The following is a 22086-nucleotide window of genomic DNA, read 5'->3' as shown; positions in this document are numbered from 1 at the left end:
GGCATATCTATATCTATATCTATCTTTGAAGCTTAAGTGTTTACATCCGACAATTGTTTTCCACTTTGCCGTATTAAGTGAGTGGTATAGTTCTGCAATTATTTTTGTTAATTTTTTTTTTCTAGTCCTAAACGAAAACTTGACTATAACGATGCAACTCCAAATCCAAAAAAACAAAAAAAAAATGATGGACGTTCACACGACATGTCTAAGAATGGTGATGCAGCCAGAGACCTCAGTTTTGAAGATGACATAATCCTTCTTGAAGAGAAAAGTACACCAAAGCATGAAGAAAAATTGTGACTTGTCAAAGGTAAAAAAAGAGGACGGTGTGGAACATGTCATGCTTTAACAACTGCAATGGTAATGATTTGCCCAGGAGTCGTGAAGCAATATCTTCAGCTACGCAAACAATGAACTTGAAAGTCTTTGTCAAGGAAGAGGGAACTACATCTCCAGATCAGAGCTTCTCTGGAGGTGCTACTGAAGAGAGAGTACAAATTCACCCGCGCCCCATAATGTCTCACTTTCTTGCTCATCAGAAAGTGTAGATGAAAGTAGCAAAATGATAAAAATCCAGCAAAACTTGAAATCTATGACCGAACAGAAGGACAGCTTGAAGGCAACAAATGAATTGTTAGAAAAGAAACTGAAAACGTCACAAAAGCTTCTTGAAATATCTGGTAATCACGCTAAAAAAGGAGCTCTGCCACCAGTGGACCCCCCGTATGAGTCCATCATGGGGGATGAGACCGAGCGCGTGAAAGATTTCAACAACTTGAGCAATTTCCAAAAGACAGTTTAATACATGCTTGCACCGAAGGAAGTGGAATTGTTAAAGCAACAGAGCCAGGCATTGGTGAATCCCAAGCAGGAATGCTGCATAGAAAAAGAGGAAGACAAACAAGCCCAGCAGCTCGAGGACATGTCGCGGCAGCTAGATACCTGCAAATCAGAGCGGGATCAATTAAAGGATAAAGTAAGTGATTGAACTAAAAATGATAATATTATTGTGACTTACTGCTAGCAGAAAACTTATGTTGAAAGTATTATGTAACTCAAAAGTCCAAAATTGAATATTTTACTGAGGCATATTAGTTTATTTTACCACTTGTCAATTTTGTAATGTGTAAAGCGTTTTACATGTGGACTGTCAGCACGAAGATAAACTATTTTAATATATTCAAAAATTCACATTTTGGGAAATGACCGCTTCAGTGCAGTATCGCTGATTGGTTTAGTTTATTGTCACTTGCACTGAAGTACATTTAAAAGGTTTTTGTTTTGTTGTTGGATACACTATGTATTTCCAGGAACATCTCAGTCATACCTCAATTCAACGTTTAAAAATGCATTAATCTTCAATTTGTTTATTTTTGCCTTTTTTTAAATTCTCCCTTAAATATCATTAATAAAACTTAACAGCTGTATCTGATTCGGCATTTGCTGCTGTAATCTGTTACATCAACTCGTGTAACTTCCCTCTTTGCAACTTGGATATCTGCCTTTTATTAATCCTGGGTTTACCATCTTCCTCTTATTACTGAAACTTCATTCAACAGATAAACAGAACTTAAAGAAAGATGCCGTTGTGTGTTAGAACATCCTTCTTTGAGGTGCAGAATTTGAATATAGGCATCTCGCATTTTACGCCAGGGTTCTGTTCTTGAAAAGCAGCGCGTAATCAAAAACATGCAAATTAACCTTTGTCACTACGCCAGATGTAAATTTGAGCATGTTTTCCAAAATACGAGCGTGGTAAATCGGGCTTTAGTGTTAAATGAACGTGCGTTATACTAAAAACACATAAATCGTGTCTCTGTACATCGTGGACAGCTCGATTGTAATAACGTGTAGTCTTTTCCACTGCCTGGTTGGCACGCAACAAAAAGCTTTTCATTGTACCTCAGTGCATGTGACAATAAACGACATGCACATAAAACACAACGTGCCCGTATCAGAAATCAGACGGTGCATTCAATTGAGTTCTTTCTTTTGCTGTCGATCCTGTGGACTTTTATCCACCTTAACCACAGTCATGAAATAACAGTCATTGCTCATGTAAACGAATGCTATAATTACTGGGAAAACATATACAGTGCCCTCCATAATGTTTGGGACAAAGACCCATCAGCCTGAAGAAACGTTGCACATTTCCTTCGCTCCACAGATGCTGCCTCGCGCGCTGAGTTTCTCCAGCATTTTTGTCTACCTTCGATGTTCCAGCACCTGCAGTTCCTTCTTAAACACCCATTATTTATTTGTTTAAGAAAGAACTGCAGATGCTGGAAAAAATCAAAGGTAGACAAAAATGCTGGAGAAACTCAGCGGATGAGGAGGCAGCATCTATGGAGCGAAGGAATAGGTGACGTTTCGGGTTGAGACCCTTCTTCAGACTGATGTGGGGGTAGGGGGAGCGGGAAGAAGAAAGGAAGAGGCGGAGACAGTGGGCTGTGGGAAAGCTGGGAAGGAGAGGGGAAGGAGGGATAAAGCAAGGACTACCTGAAATTGGAGAAGTCAATATTCATACCGCTGGGGTGTAAACTACCCAAGCGAAATATGCTGCTCATCCAATTTGCGGTGGGACTCATTCTGGTCATGGAGGAGGCCCAGGACAGAAAGGTCGTATTCGAAATGGGAAGGGGAGTTGAAGTGCTGACCCACCGGGAGATCAGGCTGGTTAATGGGGACTGTGCGCAGGTGTTAGGCGAAGCGATCGCCAAGCCTGCGCTTGGTCTAAATTATTTATTTGCCTCTGTACTCCAGTATTTGAGATTTGTAATAGAAAACATCACATGTGGTTAAAGTGCACATTGTCAGATTTTAATAAAGGTCATTTTGCAGCCATCTTTAGCTTATGCTTGTTTTGGGGGCTAGACCTCTTAAGTTTTCTCTTCAGCATATAAAAGGCATGCTCAATTGGATTCAGATCAGGTGATTGACTTGGCCACTCATGAATTGACCATTCTTTGGCTTTGAAAAACTCCTTTGTCACTTTAGCAGTAAGTTTGTGATCATTGTCTGCTGTAGAATGAACTTCCAGCCAATGAGTTTTGAGGCATTTGCTCTTTTTAAGTACTTCTTGGCAAACTGGAACCTGGCCATCTATTTTTTTGCGGCTAACTAGTGGTTTGCATCTTGCAGTGCAGTCTCTGTATTTCTGTTCATGAAGTCTTCTGCGGACAGTGATCATTGACAAATCCACAACTGACTCCTGAAGTGTTTCTGATCTGTCGGGCAGGTGTTTGTGGATTTTTCTTTATTATAGAAAGAATTAGAAACATAGAACTTATGGGCAGGAGTAGTCCATTCGGCCCTTCGAGCCTGCACCGCCATTTAATATGATCATGGCTGATCATCCAACTCAGTATCCCGTACCTGCCTTCTCTCCATACCCTCTGATCCCCTTGGCCACAAGGGCCACATCTAACTCCCTCTTAAATATAGCCAATGAACTGGCCTCAACTACCCTCTGTGGCAGAGAGTTCCAGAGATTCACCACTCTCTGTGTGAAAAAAGTTCTCCTCATCTCGGTTTTAAAGGATTTCCCCCTTATCCTTAAGCTGTGACCCCTTGTCCTGGACTTCCCCAACATCGGGAACAATCTTCCTGCATCTAGCCTGTCCAACCCCTTAAGAATTTTGTAAGTTTCTATAAGATACCCTCTCAATCTCCTAAACTCTAGAGAGTATAAACCAAGTCTATCCAGTCTTTCTTCATAAGACAGTCCTGACATCCCAGGAATCAGTCTGGTGAACCTTCTCTGCACTCCCTCTATGGCAATAATGTCCTTCCTCAGATTTGGAGACCAAAACTGCACGCAATACTCCAGGTGTGGTCTCACCAAGACCCTATACAACTGCAGTAGAACCTCCCTGCTCCTATACTCAAATCCTCTTGCTATGAAAGCCAACATGCCATTCGCTTTCTTTACTGCCTGCTGCACCTGCATGCCTACCTTCAATGACTGGTGTACCATGACACCCAGGTCTCGCTGCATCTCCCCCTTTCCCAATCGGCCACCGTTTAGATAATAATCTGCTTTCCCGTTTTGCCACCAAAATGGATAACCTCACATTTATCCACATTAAACTGCATCTGCCAAACATTTGCCCACTCACCCGGCCTATCCAAGTCACCTTGCCGTCTCCTCGCATCCTCCTCACACCTAACACAGCCCCCAGCTTAGTGTCATCCGCAAACTTGGAGATATTGCCTTCAATTCCCTCATCCAGATCATTAATATATATTGTAAATAGCTGGGGTCCCAATATACTGAGCCTTGCGGTACCCCACTAGTCACTGCCTGCCATTGTGAAAAGGACCCGTTTACTCCTACTCTTTGCTTCCTGTTTGCCAGCCAGTTCTCTATCCACATCAATACTGAACCCCCAATGCCTTGTGCTTTAAGTTTGTATACTAATCTCTTATGTGGGACCTTGTCGAAAGCCTTCTGGAAGTCCAGATACACCACATCCACTGGTTCTCCCCTATCCACGCTACTAGTTACATCCTTGAAAAATTCTATAAGATTCGTCAGACATGATTTACCTTTCGTAAATCCATGCTGACTTTGTCCAATGATTCACCACTTTCTAAATGTGCTGCTATCCCATCTTTAATAACTGACTCTAGCAGTTTCCCCACTACCGATGTTAGGCTAACTGGTCTGTAATTCCCCGTTTTCTCTCTCCCTCCCTTCTTAAAAAGTGGGGTTACGTTTGCTACCCGCCAATCCTCTGGAACTACTCCAGAATCTAAAGAGTTTTGAAAGATTATTACTAATGCATCCACTATTTCTGGAGCTACTTCCTTAAGTACTCTGGTATGCAGCCTATCTGGCCCTGGGGATTTATCGGCCTTTAATCCATTCAATTTACCCAACACCACTTCCCGACTAACCTGGATTTCACTCAATTCCTCCACCTCCTTTGACCCGCGGGCCCCTGCTATTTCCGGCAGATCATTTATGTCTTCCTTAGTGAAGACGGAACCAAAGTAGTTATTCAATTGGTCCGCCATATCCTGGTTCCCCATGATCAACTCACCTGTTTCTGACTGCAAGGGACCTACATTTGTTTTAACTAATCTCTTTCTTTTCACATATCTATAAAAACTTTTGCAGTCAGTTTTTATGTTCACTGCCAGTTTCCTTTCATAATCCATTTTTCCTTTTCTAATTAAGCCCTTCGTCCTCCTCTGCTGGTCTCTGAATTTCTCCCAGTCCTCTGGTATGCTGCTTTTTCTGGCTAGTTTGTACGCATCATCCTTTGCTTTGATACTATCCCTGATTTCCCTTGTTATCCATGGATGCACTACCTTCCCTGATTTATTCTTTTGCCAAACTGGGATGAACAATTTTTGTAGTTCATCCATGCAGTCTTTAAATGCCTTCCATTGCATATCCACCGTCAACCCTTTTAGAATTAATTGCCAGTCAATCTTGGCCAATTCACGTCTCATACCCTCAAAGTTACCTTTCTTTAAGTTCAAAACCATTGTTTCTGAATTAACAATGTCACTCTCCATCCTAATGAAGAACTCAACCATATTATGGTCACTCTTGCCCAAGGGGCCACGCACAACAAGACTACTAACTAACCCTTCCTCATTACTCAATACCCAGTCTAAAATAGCCAGCTCTCTCGTTGGTTCCTCTACATGTTGATTTAGATAACTATCCTGCATACATTCCAAGAAATCCTCTTCCTCAGCACCCCTGCCAGTTTGATTCACCCAATCTATATGTAGATTGAAGTCACCCATTATAACTGCTTTGCCTTTGTCGCAAGCATTTCTAATTTCCTGTTTGATACCATCTCCAACTTCACTACTACTGTTAGGTGGCCTGTACACAACACCCACCAGCGTTTTCTGCCCTTTATTGTTTCGCAGCTCTACCCATACCGATTCCACATCCTCCAAACTAATGTCCTTCCTTTCCATTGCGTTAATCTCCTCTCTAACCAGCAACACTACCCCACCTCCTTTTCCTTTCTCTCTATCCCTCCTGAATATTGAATATCCCGGGATGTTCAGCTCCCAGCCTTGGTCACCCTGGAGCCATGTCTCCGTGATCCCAACTATATCATAATCATTAATGGCTATCTGCACGTTCAACTCATCCACCTTATTACGAATACTCCTTGCATTGAGACACAAAGCCTTCAGGCTTGTTTTTACAACGCTCTTACCCCTAATACAATTATGTTGAAAAGTGGCCCTGGTTTGATTTTTGCCCTGGTTTTGTCTGCCTGCCACTTTTACTTTTCACCTTGCTACCTATTGCTTCTACCTTCATTTTACACCCCCCTGCCCCTCTACTCTTGTACCCATCCCCCTGCCACATTAGTTTAAATCCTCCCCGACAGCAGTAGCAAACACCCCCCAATTTTCTTCTTTATTATAGAGAGAATTCTTCTGTGATCAACAGTGGAGGTTTTCCTTGGCCTGCCAGTCCATTTGTGATTAGTAAGCTCACCAGTGCTCTCTTTCTTCGTAATGATGTTCCAAACAGTTGATTTTGGTAAGCCTAAGGTTTGGCTGAGGTCTCTAACAGTTTTATTCTTGTTTCTCAGTCTCATAATGGCTTATTATTTGACTTTGATTGGCAAAACATTGGTCCTCATGTTGATAAACACCAATAAAAGCTTCCAAAGGTGATGGAAAGACTGGAGGAAAGACTGGGTGCTGAGAGCTCTCTAATACCTGCATTAAGGAGGCAATTAAAAACACCTGTGAAGCCATGTGTCTCAAACATTATGGTGCCCTGAAATGGGGGAACTATGTATAAACACAGCTGTAAGTTCTACATGGTGAAACCAAAACATGTAAAAATACCCTTTAATACAATCTGACAATGTGCACTTTAACAACCAGTGATTTTTTTTTTCTATTACAAATCTCAAATTGTGGAGTACAGAGGCAAATAAATAAATGATGGGTCTTTGTCCCAAACATAGTGGAGGGCACTATTTTAATGTTAATGTCTGGTTTGGGACAAGTGGCTTTTAAGTGGCTTGTTTGGAAAATAGGGAAGGTTTATTCTACGGAGTGTCAGAATTGTGAATTTGGTCCCCTAATTTGAGGAAGGACATTCTTGCTATTGAGGGAGTGCAGCGAAGGTTTACAAGGTTAATTCCCGGGATGATGGGACTATCTTGTGCTGAGAGAATAGAGCGGCTGGGCTTGTATACTCTGGAATTTGGGAAGATGAGAGGGGATCTTATTGAAACATATTATTAAGGGATTGGAGACACTAGAGGCAAGAAACATGTTCCCGATGTTGGGGGAGTCCAGAACCAGGGGCCACAATTTAAGAATAAGGGGTAAGCCATTTAGAACGGAGATTATGGAGTATATTGTCTTTATATTTTATATTCTTGGTGTTTGTAATACTTGATGGTTAAATATCATCCTTTATCTATTATCCTTTGTATTAGCATTGCTCCGCATGTTTTGAATTGTCTTTGCTCTGCATGTTTGGATTAGCTTGTTTATGTTGAGATAAGATAGTTGTGCTCGCCTTTTTGTATGTTTTGTTTATATAAATTGAGGGGGAAAATGTTTGGGTTCTCCTCCTCGAAGCTAGCTCACCACTTAGCGTAAATTAGTTGTCAGTTATATGACCTTTGTAACTTCGTTGAGATGACTAAGAGCGATAAAGGAGGCCTAAGATAGGGAAGTAAACATTTGGTTCTGCTAGCTTAGCACATAGCGTATATCAATTGTGACAATTATATGACCGTGGTAAATCTGTACCAAGCCCTAGCTCAGAGAAATAAGGGGCCCAAGAAAGAGGAGTCGTGTGATTTAAAAATAGGAATTACGGAATGGAACATAACTGGGAAGGAAGAAAAAAGTAAATGCAAGTGATTGGTTATTGCTGAGGGAATGTTTGCAAGTGATTGGGTAAGGAGTGATAAGGGAATGTGTGCAAGTGATTGGGTAAGGAAATGCACAGGGGGTGGGACATACGGAGTTAAACATGCCATAAAGAGGGACAGCTCTTTGTTTTGAACTCTCAAGTGATTTGCGCTTTGTTCTAGCCTTAATGTGCAAATCAAGGTTTGAACTTCTTGAAGAATTCTCTGCGTCGCCTGAGCTAATTTTGAGTATCAGCAACCACAACAAGATGAGGAAACACTTTTTCCACACAGAGTTGTGAGTCTGTGAAATGATCTGCCTCGGTAGAGGCCGGTTCTCTGGATACTTTCAAGATCTAGATAAAGATAGCAGAGTCAGGGGATATGGGGAGAAGACAGGAACGGGGTACTGATTGGGGATGATCAGCCATGATCACATTGAATGGTGGTGCTGGCTCGAAGGGCCAAATGGCCTACTCCTGCAACTATTGCCTATTGTTCATTGATATATTGAAGGTAGTTTTTTGTTCACGATTATACTGTAAATTCTTTATCTAGATGCTGGTTATGATGAGTAAATAAATCGGTCTTTTACCAGCTGTAGGCCCTTGCAGCATTTGCTATAATCTTGTTTTAGCCGTGATGGTGCCACAGTCGTCTCTGGCTGTATGTTCCTGCCCTATTAATGGTTGGAAAATTGGCTGTGCTGAGCTCTCTTCTGACTTCCCAATCACTATTCTGGTTAAAAGAAAATGTTTCAGAAGTGTTCTTACGATAAGAAGCGAAGTTTCAAAGCATGGTCAGTAAATAGTGGCCACAAAAATAAGGTGCTGCATTTGGAAGTAACCTTTACAAAGGTGAGATTACCTTCTGTTTTTTTTCCAAAGGTTGACCAACTGCAAAAAGAAAATGATGCATTTCAGTTGCACTGTGCAAATCTTTCGAATGAAGTTGAATGTTTAAAACAGGAAGTCACTGAAGCAAGGCCGAGCAAGTCTTCAGCAAATACTGGGTAAACATTTGAATACAGTGACCAATTTTTGTGTTTGAGGATCACACATGATAGAAGTTAAAGTTTCAAATTGATGTGTTGAGTGGTTTAATTTTTAGTTTTGAGATATAGAGCATGGAAATAGGCCCTTCAGCCCCATCGAGTCCTCACCGAGCAGTGATTACTCATACACTATTTCTATCCTACACTAGGGGAGTATTTTACAGAAGCCAATTAATCGACAAACCTGCACTTTTTTGGAAAGTGGGAGGAAATCGGAGTAAACCCACGCGGTCATGTGGAGATGCTTGCTCGAAGGGCCGAATAGCACCCATAGTCAGGATCGAACTCGGGTCTCTGGCGCTGTAAGGCAGCATCTCAACTGCTGCGCCACTGTGCCACATATAGTGGCTGATTGTCGATGTTGGGGATGTGGATGGCAAACGTTTATTATATAGCAAGAGTTAGTAGTACTTATCATCAGGGATGTGCAAAAATTATGAATTAACTGGAGAGAGAAGGTCCAAGGTAAAGCACATTTACAAATGAATTATGGGTAAATTATAATGCACAATGTGAAATAGCTTGAAGTTGTGCAGCTGTCAGAGCTGCTGCCTTACAAGTTGGGTTTAAACTTCTGGTGCTGTCTTTGCGGAGTTTTTCAAATGATGTGTCGGTTTCCTCCACGTTTTCTGTTTCTTCCAATGATGGTAGATTCACTGGTCACTGTTGGATTGATTTATTAATAAGAATTGACAAATTAATAAATGCTTCAAGTTTGATTAGTTGGACGTCAGCTCTGAGTTACAATGAGTTCCTCAGTTGAATGTTTTTTATCCATTTGCAAGTTCCTACTCTACAATCTGTATACATGTAAACCATGAATATTTCTAACATAGAATTGTCTCCTTTATTGCATTAGTGTTCTCGGACCAGGAAAGATCTTCAGAGATGTGCACGCCCAGGAATTTGAAGCTCTTGACCTTTTCAACCATCGACCCCTTGATATAAGTGGGCTTGTGGGTCCTCCCCTCAAAGTCTACAATCAGTCAATATGTTTTGCTGATATTGAGGGCTTGGTTATTGTGCAGGCACCATAAGGACAGTTGCTCGATCTCTCTTCTATATTCTGACTCATCCCCATCAGTGATACACCCCTTCCGGAGCTGCGCAAAAGTCGCCACAGGCAGGCGCCATCTTGTCCAGGTTTAGAAGCTTGCGCAATAAATTTTCATGCTTCTCACTCGCCTAGGCCTGTGTTATACTTCCTCTTTTGGTCTTTGGCTGAAATTTTACTAAATCTCACCATTCCTCTTTTTTGCTAAAATTAAAACTTTTTTATTTTGACCTAATATGATCTTAAACTCCCCTTGTTATAAACAGAGACGACCTTTCCTATATAAATGTGTGCCTTAAAGAGATACATATTACTGTAAACCATATTAATTCTTTAACAGTTACTAGCTTATATTCTTTCATACCTTTTAATGTTGTTTCCTAAACCACCGCAGCCAATTCGCACCTCGTGTTTTTGGAGTTTTCCTCCACTACATCTCTTTTGATAATGAAGCATTCAATACCAATCTACAGCAGATCTAAACAACATTTAGGCTTCATCTTACTGGTGGCACCCAGCATTCACAAAAATGGAAGGAGGGAAAAACGACCATTTGGTATCTGCCTCTGACTTTCAATAATATCAGTTTTCAATTTTCCACCATCAATATTCCTGTTAAAAGGAATATAAATTAATAGATCCTATTTATATAAATATTTTTGTAGTAATAAATAAATCCTAATTACACCTTTGCAAATTTTACATTTGTAAATCTCTCCTAATAATGAGCAATCTGTTTTCAAACTAGAAAAAAATGCCTTGGATATGTGAAGAAATCACCAGTAAAATGGAAATGCCTTATTAACAATAATAATAATAATAATAATAATAATCTTTATTTATATAGCACTTTTCAACAAAACCAGTATTTGAACCAAAGTACTTTACAGAGTTTGATTAAATTAATAGAACAGACCAAATGTCAATATATCCATACAAAAACAAAAAAGAGAAAAAAGAAAAAAAAAAGACACAGAACAGTACACTATAGAAATCAACATGAAACGTCCCCCCACAGCAGAATTCACTGTGAGGGAAGGCACTAAAAATACCCAGTTCTCCCCCTCATAGTCCACCCGAGGTCGGGGTCTATATGTGGCCTCCTCAGCCAACTCGATTTTCTCAGACCCTCTGCCGCGATCAATCACACAAATCAAAGTCAGAAAGAAAATTGCAGTGCACAAAAATATATTAAAATGTAAAAACAAATATTACTGCTTATCAAAACACTCAATTGGTAACCAGCATCAATCTTTTTGAAAAAACAAAGCTGTTGATGAGCAGCAAGCCGGTTGGTAAGTTCAGCTGCTAATCAGATCTTCAGCTTATCATCTTTATTTTTAACACACATAATTGACCTTTTTTCCAGGAAGGACATCCTCTGTAAATCTTATGCAATTGTAAAGGGGTGTCCCACTGCGGCGACCTAATTGGTGAGTTTAGGAGAGTTTGAAGAAATGTCATGTTGAAGACCTCCTTCAACTATGTAGAAGACCTCCTTCGACTATGTTGAAGACTAGCTTCGACTAACTTCAGGAAAATCGGACACCAAATAGTGGCGAGTGAAGACGATCTCCTTTGATCTCCTTCAACCTCCCTTTGACTATGTTCAAGACTACCTACGACTATCTTTGACTACCCTTTGACTACTTTCATGATGGCGGACTGCGGGGGTGATGCGCCGTTGTGTATGGCTGCTCCTCCTGCAGTCCGTCCTTTCACCCTTTTTTATTTTTATTTTTAGTCCTGTTCGTATAGAATGTTTCTTGGAGGTCTTCTTTTATGTGTTGGGTGGGGAAGGGGGAAACTATTTTAACCCCAGTCCTACCTGGTCGGAGATGCGGTTTTTTCTCCGAACCGCATCTTCGTCCTCTCTGTGCGGCCTACAATCGAACTGGAGCAGCGCTGGAGCGGCGTTTCCTGCCGGGACTGCAGCTTCGACGGCGGTGTAGATGCTGGGACACCTACATGGAGCGGGCGATGCCTTACCGGGTCGCCTTGCGGTAAGCTCCGGGGCACTGTGACCGCCGACAGCACCGCGGAGCCTGGGATCCGAGATCGCCAGAGTCGGAGGTTCGGCCGGCGCGGCCTGTGAACTTTGGTCGTTGCAGTCTTCGGGGGGGAAGCGGCCGCTTCAGTCCAAGCCGCTGATGGATGTTCACCGACGCCGATGATCCAGCTTCGCGGCAAGAGGGCCTGAAAACACCGGGTTGGCTGAGGAGGCCAGATATAGGCCCCGACCTCGGGTGGACTATGAGGGGGAGAACTGGGTATTTTTAGTGCCTTCCCTCACAGTGAATTCTGCTGTGGGGGGACGTTTCATGTTGATTTCTATAGTGTACTGTGTCTGTGTCTTTTTTCTTTTTCTCTTTTTTGATTTGTATGGATTTATTGCATTGATCTGTTCAATTAATTTTAATCAATCTCTGTAAAGCACTTTGGTTCAAATACTGGTTTTGTTGAAAAGTGCTATATAAAATATTATTATTATTATTATCTCCAGGGTATTTGTTATTCAAAAGTTTTTTTGGTTTGATGCCATTGAAAATAGGCCATGGTGGCACAGCGGTAGAATCTGGTGCTGTAAGGCAGCAAGACCCCTGTTCGATCCTGATTATGGGTGCTGTCTGTATGGAGGTTGTGCGTTCTCCCCATGACCGCGTGGGTTTTCTCCGAGATCTTCCTCCCATATTCCAAATATGTACAGGTTTGTAGGTTAATTGGCTTGGGAAAATTGTCCCTAGGATGTGTAGGATAGTGTTCAGGTGCGGCGATCGTTGGTCGGCACGGACCCGGGGCTGATAATCTAAAATCAATACCCCGTTCCAGCTTCTCCAAAACCATGCAAGAACGGTTCTCTCTACTGTTATTGCATCACACAGAATTATGTTACAATTAATATAGGAACATGTTTTGTCCTTTTTACAGTGCGGAACTCAAGTCTCTACGTATTGGTGTTGCACAGCTTCTGCAAAATATTATACCTGAACTGGACTTGAAACAAATAAATTACGAATCAAATGATGTTGATGAGATTTTGGACCAGGTTATCTCTGCATCATGAAGATCACCTCCTGTTTTGCAATCAAGATGCAATGTGAAGAAATTAGATGGATTATATAACAAAGCCAATAGCCTTGATAAACCAGAGCTTAAAGTGAAGCAGACAATGCACTTCTGTCATGAAAATTATTTCTCTTCTGATCTAAAATGTTAATTTCTCGTCTGGTATACAGTTAATGCCCCAGGAAGTCTATTGGAGCAGTTTGAAGCAAATGGAAATTATTAATTTGCAGTAAACAGTTCAAACTAGTATTAAAATATTCTTGGAGGAAAATAAATTGCAGGTGCTGGATATCTGAAAGCAGAAAAACAGTTAATATTTCAGGTTAATGATAAGTCGTTGGTCTGAAACAGTAACTATGCTGCCAGACTCGTTGAGTATTCCCAGTATTTCCTGTTTTTGTTGGGTTTTTTTAACTGCGCGTGTAGTTCAAGAGTTTCAGTACATGTCATGCTTGCAATGCCGATTTGATTAGCTGCATTGTAGCTTGTTTTTTTTCTCAAGATCTCGCAGAACTTTTACTGTAAATGGACATGGCATAATATTTAGTAAAGCTTGCAGCACAAAAGCAGATTAAGCCATTGGAATAATAATTGTAATCAACTGGTTCTTCCATTGGTAATGAATTTGCACTGCACAATCACTGTCGGGTGTCAGTCATCGAAGTTATTTTTGTATTGGAGAAAATGCAGTTGATGCACCGTGCAGAATGCCACAGTTAATTCCTTTCTGCAATTGAAACTTGTAAAACAGTGAAGAACAAACTTGTACATATTTGTACATTTTGAAAAATAAATATTCAAATTTAGTTGATACAAACAATGTGCGGATATAAAGTGAGGTAATGTAACTTTACCCGGTTGTTTTTCTTCAATTTCTTCATTTTTTTACATTTACTACAATATTTTTATTGTTCTGTGGGTTTGTAAACAATGCATGTACAATTGATTGTGGCACTGTTTACCATTTATGAACATTGTTAAACAAAGTTTACTTCAAATACAATATCGTGTTGTTCAGGGAAGATATATATATGTATAGTCAATATTCAGAATGGTAATGTATATCCTTTGTTTTTATTATTTCTTTTGTCTAATGTCTTTGTACTTGCTGGGAGTTCTAATGTACTAATTTAGACTCTTAGATTTCTGCAACGGGCCAGGTTATGAACTCCAGTCTTAACTATTTCCTTTTGCGGGCAGGGTTATGGCCTGAGCGCAGGTATATGGGACTAGGGGAGATTATGTGTTCGGCACGGACTAGAAGGGTCGAGATGGCCCGTTTCCGTGCTGTAATTGTTATATGGTTATATGGTTACTAGGCGTGGGGGGGTGGGGCGCAAGTAGATCCCAACATCAGCAATTAGTTATGGAATGATTTTACTGAATTGTGTGCAAAACAAAGAATTCTACTGTATCCAGGTACATGTAACAATAAAGTACTATTCCTATATTTCCAAAGCTCAGTGTTTAGATTGAATCTAATTAAATACATTTTAATTGAATAAATCAGATTTCTCAATGTGCGATTTAAACCTACATTCTTTTGCGTGCTATGGTTTAATTTTGTGATATTCAGATTTACCTTTTCTTTCCCATTACTTGCTCAGATACTTGAATATGAATATCTAAGTCAGATTTTTCTAGCCTATCCCAACGCCTCAACTCTCCCACGTTGGGTATTAGATTCATGCCAAATTATATTGCCTCTAGAGCAGACACAGATCTATTCTCTCAATGTTTAGTTCTGATTACAAAACTCAGCATTACATTAATTGACCACAATTTCCTGTCAACATTGTTTAATAATTGAAACTAGCAGCTGGACAATTTGAACACTGGTTGCAATTTCTCATCTCGTCTCTCAACCGTAAGATAAGTGGTTAGTGGTTGAAAATTCTTAATGGGGAGAACGGGACAGGAAGCATCTTGGCAAGTATCACCCAACCATGACGACACCACCACCATTTTTGTGGCAAACGTGCAAAACATTGAAGTTTCAATAGCTTACTTTAAGGAACTTCTGTTAAATGTTTTTTATTCCAATACCCAATCTATTTGAGCTAGCCCTTGCACAAAATACAGAAGTTGTTAAATATTTTCCTTCCTTGAGTTCGCCAGGTATTACCAAATTGCAAAAGATAGACACAAAATGTTGGAATAACTCAATGGGTCAGGCAACAACTCTGGAGGAATTCTCCCGAGATGCTGCCTGACCACTGAGTAACTCCACCATTTTCTGCCTACCTTTGGTATAAAACAGCATCTGCAGTTCATTTTTATTACCAAATTGCTTCTGGCGAAAAATAAGTCCATGATATTATCTGATGCTCAACCAAGGCCCAAAAAGCCCAGCTTTCCAATCCATTAGCTGGATTTTTAGAATTCAATCTTGACACCATACGAACATTTGTATGTACTGGAAATAATATCAAAAAACATTAAGGAAAACTACATTGTAGATTTGTACATAGATTTGAAATTCCCATATAGCCAATCAAATCAAAATAGACTTTGAAAAAAACTTTGTCAGGAAATATTTGAACAATTCACGAGTGAACCTTCACACTGTCGTCTTTGTGGGCAGAGTAGCTGTTTAATTTTAGAGATACAGCGCGGAAACAGGCCCCTTCAGCACACCGAGTCCGCACCGACCAGCACATTAACACTACCCTACACACACTAGGGACAATTTACACTCGCACAAAGCCAATTTACCTGCATAACTGTACCGCTTTGGAGCGTGGGAGCTAACTGAAGATCTCGAAGAAAACCCACGCGGTCACGGGGAGAACTTTCAAACTCCGTACAGACAGCACCCGAAGTCGGGAATGAATCCGGGTCTCCGGCACAGCAAGAGCTACAAAGCAGCAACACTACCGCCGTGCCGCGTGGCAAAATAACTTTGCTTTTTAATTAAACCTTTGTTTTTGAAGTATTCCGGTTATTTTTCATGTCTTTCATTCTATAGCCACGTTTGCAATGTGCGGTAGCAACTTGCCAAGGATATTTTGGTGCCACTAATTCAGGACTTCCATTAAATAGAGGAATAATGTCAGCAGATGTAAAAGACCGTCTTCATCTCCAAATTCCCCATGAAGGTGCATGTCATCCCGTCTTGGAAATGGACCGTCATTCCTTCAGACATTCATTGTTGCTGCAACAATGTTCTGGAACACCCTACCAACTGTAACATTGGAACACTTCCACCACTTGAGTTGCAGTAGACCAGTGTGGCATCTTTACAGGGCAACAAGGGATCAGCAAGAAATTCTTGAATTGATTTAATAAAATATTAAGACAGCAAGGACTAACAAAATTGGGAGAATTCGATGTTCATGCCCCCGGGGTGCAGACTCCCCAAACGGAATACGAGGTGCTGTTCCTCCAATTTTGTTAGTCTTTGCTGTCTCCTCCCCTTCCTCAGCCCCCCTGCTGTCTCCTCCCATCCCCCAGCCTTCTGTCTACTCCTTTTCCCTTTATTGTCCCCACCCACCCCCCGCCCCCGATCAGTCTGAAGAAGGGTTTCGGCCCGAAATGTTGCCTATTTCCTTCGCTCCATAGATGCTGCTGCACCCGCTGAGTTTCTCCAGCTTTTTTGTGTAACCTTCGATTCTCCAGCATCTGCAGTTCCCTCTTAAATACTTGTCATAAAGTATGATTACGATATGATGATGAAATGCCACTTATCCATGTTCTCCAGAGATGCTGCCTAACCTGTGCAGGAAGGCACTGCAGATCTTGGTTTAGAAGATGTAGACACACAATGGAGGCAGCATCTCTGGATAAAAGGAATGGATGACATTTTGGGTCGAGACCCAACTTCAGACTGCAGCATGTTGTGTCTATCCTGGAAAAAGTTAACTGTTTATAGAGATACAGCATCTTGACCCGAAACATCACCCAATAATTTCTATCCAGAGATGCAGCCTATCCCGCTGAGCTACTCCAGCATTTTGTGTCTATGTTGCCTGACTTGCTGAGTTACTCCAACCCATTGTGTCCTTTCATGTGATAGGAGCAAAGACGTGAGACAGCAACTTCCACCACATCCAACAGGAGTGCATATTTTGGGTGGTCTTTTGAGCCATGGGGCAGAATAGTTCATTCGGCCCACCAAGTCTACTCTGCCATTCGATCATGGCTGATCTATCTCTCCCTCCTAACCCTATCCTGCTTTCTCCCCATAACCTCTGACACTTTATCTGTGCTTCTGTGTGGTTGTGCTGATGTATAGTATGTTTTCACTGGACTGACTGTAACTAATACATAAGAGTTTCACTGTATACAGGCACACGTGGCAATACAGTAGTAGGATCTTTGGTAGCATTGAACCATTGCCACCCTGGTGCCAGCGTGTCCCAGTCCCGGCCCCCAGGTGGCGCAGCCGAGCACCTACCCCCGACTCCACTGGCAGCCGCTCCGCCGAAGTAGGTTATGGGGAATTTTTTTGCGCCATCTTGGGAATCGGCTTCCGTCATGGCGTCCACATCTACAAGTGTAGCTTACTGTTCTGCTATAAATTGCTCGAATCGCCAATGTAGGCGACCCGACCTGTCTTTCTTCAGGTTCCCCATTCAAAAGGAAAGGTGAGAAAAACATTATTACTTTCTGTTGTGTAGTAAACATATTATTTTGCCTGCTCGATCTCTCCCTGTAGCTCAGATAGTCGAGTCCTGGCAACATCCTCGTAAATCTTCTCTGCACTTTCTCACTGGTTGGAACCAAAGATCATAAAGCAAGAGCAAGATGGTACACTCAGCGGAAACAGTCGTAGTACGTCATGGGTAATTTTTAGCACCATCTTAGGAACTGTCTTTGCGATAACGGCCATGGCCTCCACATGCTCATCTACAAGCGTAGCTTGCTGTTCTGCTATAAGTTGCTCAAATTGCCAATGTAAAAGACCCGACCTGTCTTTCTTCAGGTTCCCCAAGAACAACGAAAGGTGAGAAACAATTATTACTTTCTATCAATATTCTGTAGTGAAAATATTATTTTGTGTTATCCCATCAACGATCATGGGGAAACTAGGTTTATCGGTAGATGAGCAAGATATTAGAATTTTTTTAGTAGATCTAGAGTCTAGACTTGCCATTATAACAAAGTAGACATATTTCGGATGCAATAGACAAGCGCAGGCTTGGCGATCGCTTCGCCCAACACCTCCGCTCAATTCGCAATAATCGGCTTGATCTCTCGGTGGCTCAGCATTTCAACTCCCCCTCCCATTCCGAATCCGACCTTTTTGTTCTGGGCCTCCATTGTCAGAGTGATTCCCACCGCAAATTGGAGGAACAGCACCTCATATTTTGCTTGCGTAGTTTACACCCAAGTGGTATGAACATTTACTTCTCTTATTTCAGGTAGTACTTGCCAAAGATCCTATAGCAAGCAAGATAGTGCACTCCTGCTAAAACCAATGGGCTTATGTGTGGTACACAACTGAGCGGACGTCAACCTTTTCGGCGGCCATTTCAGTAACCCAACCCGACTTTGTATATCTTTCTCGCAGTGTAATCAGCGTTTGTGTGTGTGATATAGTGTTGGATTCATGATTCATAATTCTGTTACTCTTTGTTAATGATTAATATGTTAATAAATTATAATTCTGTTAATATTCATTTTTAATGTTAAGGATTCAAAGCCCCAGGATTGGGATCGGACTGTGCAAGGGTGGAGGGGGTTCTGAGGGAAAGAGGCTGTGCCCACACGGCAATGTAAAAGGGGAGACCTTTCCAATTCACGCTTCCCGCTTTCTGTCTCCGCTGTCCCTTTTCAAAATTAGTTGTTTATTTTTTCTGCAAAAAGAGTAGACCGGTCCGGAATTTGGGAGCTGGGCAGCGAGCATGATGGGGGAAGAAACCGAAGGGACGTCTGTTCTCAGCTTCGGGTCTCATGCCCGCCCTGTCCCGTCCCCCGTCAGTGAGTCTCTTTAACGGGGCAGAGAGGCTGAGAGAAAATGAGGAGAAGATTTTTACCAAAGATCTTTGATTTTTACGAGGATGTTTCTGTAACTGGCTTCCGTCTCCGCATTAGTATCTTTGCTCTGCTATGGCGGACAAAGATGGCGGAGATGGAAGCCGGAAGATTATTCATGAACCTGCCCATGACCCTACTACGTCTTTTTCGTCGAGTGCACTATCTTGCTTGCTATATGATCTTTGGTACTTGCTTTCTCATTCCTTCCCCTCCCGTTCCCAGCTCTCCCACAGCCTACTGTCTCCACCTCTTCCTTTCCTTTTCCCGCCCCCCCCCCCCCCCCCACATCAGTCTGAAAAAGGGTCGCCTATTCCATCGCTCTATAGTTGCTGCCTCACCCGCTGAGTTTCTCCAGCTTTTTTGTCTTCCTACAATAATAAAGTTATCAGTTTTTGTACTGCTGAACATTTTTGGTTTTATGCTTGTTGTAAGGCATGCATGGTAGTGCAAGAAGATTTTAATATGCTCTTCTACATTTAAGGTAAATTGACATATTAGAGGAAAAATGCATCTTCAATATACATGTCTCGCCCCACCCTGAAAACAATTGCATTTAAGTGATATATCATCCATTCTGCACGTATGTAGTTATAATCAAATTTGTTCTTATAAGTTCTTATAGTCCGCAGGATCCGCTTGGAGCTTCAAGGTCGATCCCTGGCAAAGGGATTGCGAGCTCCAAAATGTTAACGTCCTGCAGGCTCCTGCGGATGGAGCTCCCGAAGTCGGACTCCAGCAGAGGCCTCCAACTCCTCCATGTTAGGGCGGACGTATATACGATACGGGAAAAAAAATCGCATCTCCATCATGGTAAGAGATTTGAAAAATTTCCCCCAACCCAACAGCCCCCCCCCCCCCCCCCCCAAACACATCAAAACAAGCTAAAGAACACTAAAAGCATACATTTAACCCATACTAAAGAAACAACAGTGAAGGAAGGAACAAACAGACTGTTGGCGAGGCAGCCATTGCTGGCGCCATCTGCCAGGACCATTAGCGCGATAACACAACAAATAGAAATACAATAATCAATAATAGAAAAAATTCACAATCAGCAATACTAGGTAAACTAGACTGTAATGGTGCAAAACCAGAGCACGTAGAAAATGTCCACCTCCAGATTCAGGGACAGTTTTTTCCCAGCTGTTATCAGGCAACTGAATCATCCTAGCACAACCAGAGAGCATCCTGAACTACTATCTGCATCATTGGTGACCCTCGGACTATCCTTGGTTGGACTTTGCCGGCGTTACTTAGCACTAAACCTTATCATGTATCTATACACTGTAAATGGCTCGGTGGTAAACATGTATTGTCTTTCCACTGGCTGGCTGGCACGCAACAATAGCTTTTCTCTGTACCTCGGTACACGTGACAATAAACTTAATTGTAACTTCAGCTGAACCAAAATCCATAGTAATTTGTTGCTGAGGTAAGAGTTGTGGTTTTAAGAGCCCGATGATTACTGGTAAGAAGCTGCTCATGAATCTGGGGGTGGTTATGGTTCTCAGACTATCATCATAGTTCGTAGTGATATGGGAGTGTGGCCAGGGTGGTGTGGGTATATGATGATCTTGGATGTCTCTTTGAGGCAATGCTTCCTGCAGATCCCTTCGGCAGTGGGAAGATCAATACCCCAGATGGATCAGGAGCCACCCATCTCCAGCCTTCTTCATTCCTGGCCATTCAAGTTACTGAATCAGGCTGTGACGCAACCAGTTTGTATGCTCTCTACCTGTTCCGTAGAGTATTCCATGACATGGCAAATCCCATGCACTATTTTGAGTGTTGATTCCCCATCCCAACCAAGGAAGAGATGATTCCAGCTAACAAAACAGTTTAAACAGAGTTACATTGCCCTCCATAATGTTTGGGCCAAAGACCCATCATTTATTTATTTGCCTCTGTACTCCACAATTTGAGATTTGTAATAGAAAAAAAATCACGCGGTTTTAAGTACAAATTGTCAGATTTTATTAAAGGCCATTTTTATACATTTTGGTTTCACCATGTAGAAATTACAGCTGTGTTTATACGTAGTCCCCCCATTTCAGGGCACCATAATATTTGGGACACACGGCTTCACAGGTGTTTTTTAATTGTCTCCTTAATGCAGGTATTATAGAGCTCTTAGCACCTTGTCTTTCCTCCAGTCTTTCCATCACCTTTGGAAACTTTTATTGCTGTTTATCAAATGAGGACCAAAGTTGTGCTAATGAAAGTCAAAGAAGCCATTATGAGACTGAGAAACAACAATAAAACTGTTAGGGACATCAGCCAAACCTTAGGCTTACTAAAACTGTTTGGAACATCATTAAGAAGAAAGAGAGCACTGGTGAGCTTACTAATTGCAAAGGGTCTGGCAGGCCAAGGAAGACCTCCACAACTGATGACAGAAGAACTCTCTCTATAATAGAGAAAAACCCCAAACACCTGCCCGACAGATCAGAAACACTCTTCAGGAGTCAGGTGTGGATTTGCCCATGGCCACTGTCCGCTAAAGACTTCATGAACACAAATACATTGCAAGATGCAAACCACTGGTTAGCTTCAAAACTAGGATGGCCAGGTTACAATTTGCCAAGAAGTATTTAAAAGAGCAACCACAGTTCTGGAAAAAGGTCTTCAAGTTCAAGTTCAAGTGAGTTTATTGTCATGTGTCCCTGATACGACAATGACATTCTTGCTATGCTTCAGCACACAGAACATAGTAGGCATTTACTACAAAACAGATCAGTCTGTCCATATACCATTATATAAATATATACACACATGAATAAATAAACTGATAAAGTGCAAATAACAGATAATGGGTTATTCATTATCAGAGTTTTGTCCGAGCCAGGTTTAATAGCCTGATGGCTGTGGGGAAGTAGCTATTCCTGAACCTGGTCGTTGCAGTCTTCAGGCTCCTGTACCTTCTACCTGAAGGTAGCAGGGAGTTGAGTGTGTGGCCAGGATGGTGTGGGTCCTTGATGATGCTGCCAGCCTTCTTGAGGCAGCGACTGCGATAAATCCCCTCGATGGAAGGAAGGTCAGAGCCGATGATGGACTGGGCAGTGTTTACT

General features: G+C 41.8%; 1 protein-coding gene across 2 annotated transcripts; it reads left to right on the top strand.

Moving 5' to 3' along the window:
- The first annotated feature begins 351 nt into the window (after positions 1-351).
- LOC129693647 (MORC family CW-type zinc finger protein 3-like) lies at positions 352-15275 on the top strand. 2 transcript variants are annotated; one of them, XM_055630431.1, is made up of 3 exons: positions 352-979; positions 8753-8877; positions 12902-15275. In XM_055630431.1, the coding sequence occupies exons 1-3, from the start codon at positions 809-811 to the stop codon at positions 13035-13037; spliced, it is 432 nt and encodes a 143-aa protein (XP_055486406.1). In that variant the 5' UTR covers positions 352-808; the 3' UTR covers positions 13038-15275. The 2 variants fall into 2 exon arrangements, with proteins under 2 accessions (XP_055486406.1, XP_055486405.1); XM_055630430.1 differs by lacking the exon at positions 12902-15275 and adding an exon at positions 9779-10776.
- Positions 15276-22086: the final 6811 nt, after the last annotated feature.

This window comes from Leucoraja erinacea, unplaced genomic scaffold, assembly GCF_028641065.1.
Source record: "Leucoraja erinacea ecotype New England unplaced genomic scaffold, Leri_hhj_1 Leri_376S, whole genome shotgun sequence".
Lineage (NCBI taxonomy): Eukaryota > Metazoa > Chordata > Chondrichthyes > Rajiformes > Rajidae > Leucoraja > Leucoraja erinaceus.
Note: the sequence above shows the minus strand (reverse complement) of the source record. Positions and strands in the feature narration are given on the sequence as shown.

Excerpts from the sequence above, each read along its gene's own strand:
- LOC129693647 (XM_055630430.1), top strand. The coding sequence starts at position 809 with ATGCTTGCACCGAAGGAAGTGGAATTGTTAAAGCAACAGAGCCAGGCA. Across the intron at positions 980-8,752 it reads GGGATCAATTAAAGGATAAA|GTTGACCAACTGCAAAAAGA; the intron begins GTAAGTGATTGA and ends TTTTTTCCAAAG. Across the intron at positions 8,878-9,778 it reads AAGTCTTCAGCAAATACTGG|TGTTCTCGGACCAGGAAAGA; the intron begins GTAAACATTTGA and ends TTATTGCATTAG.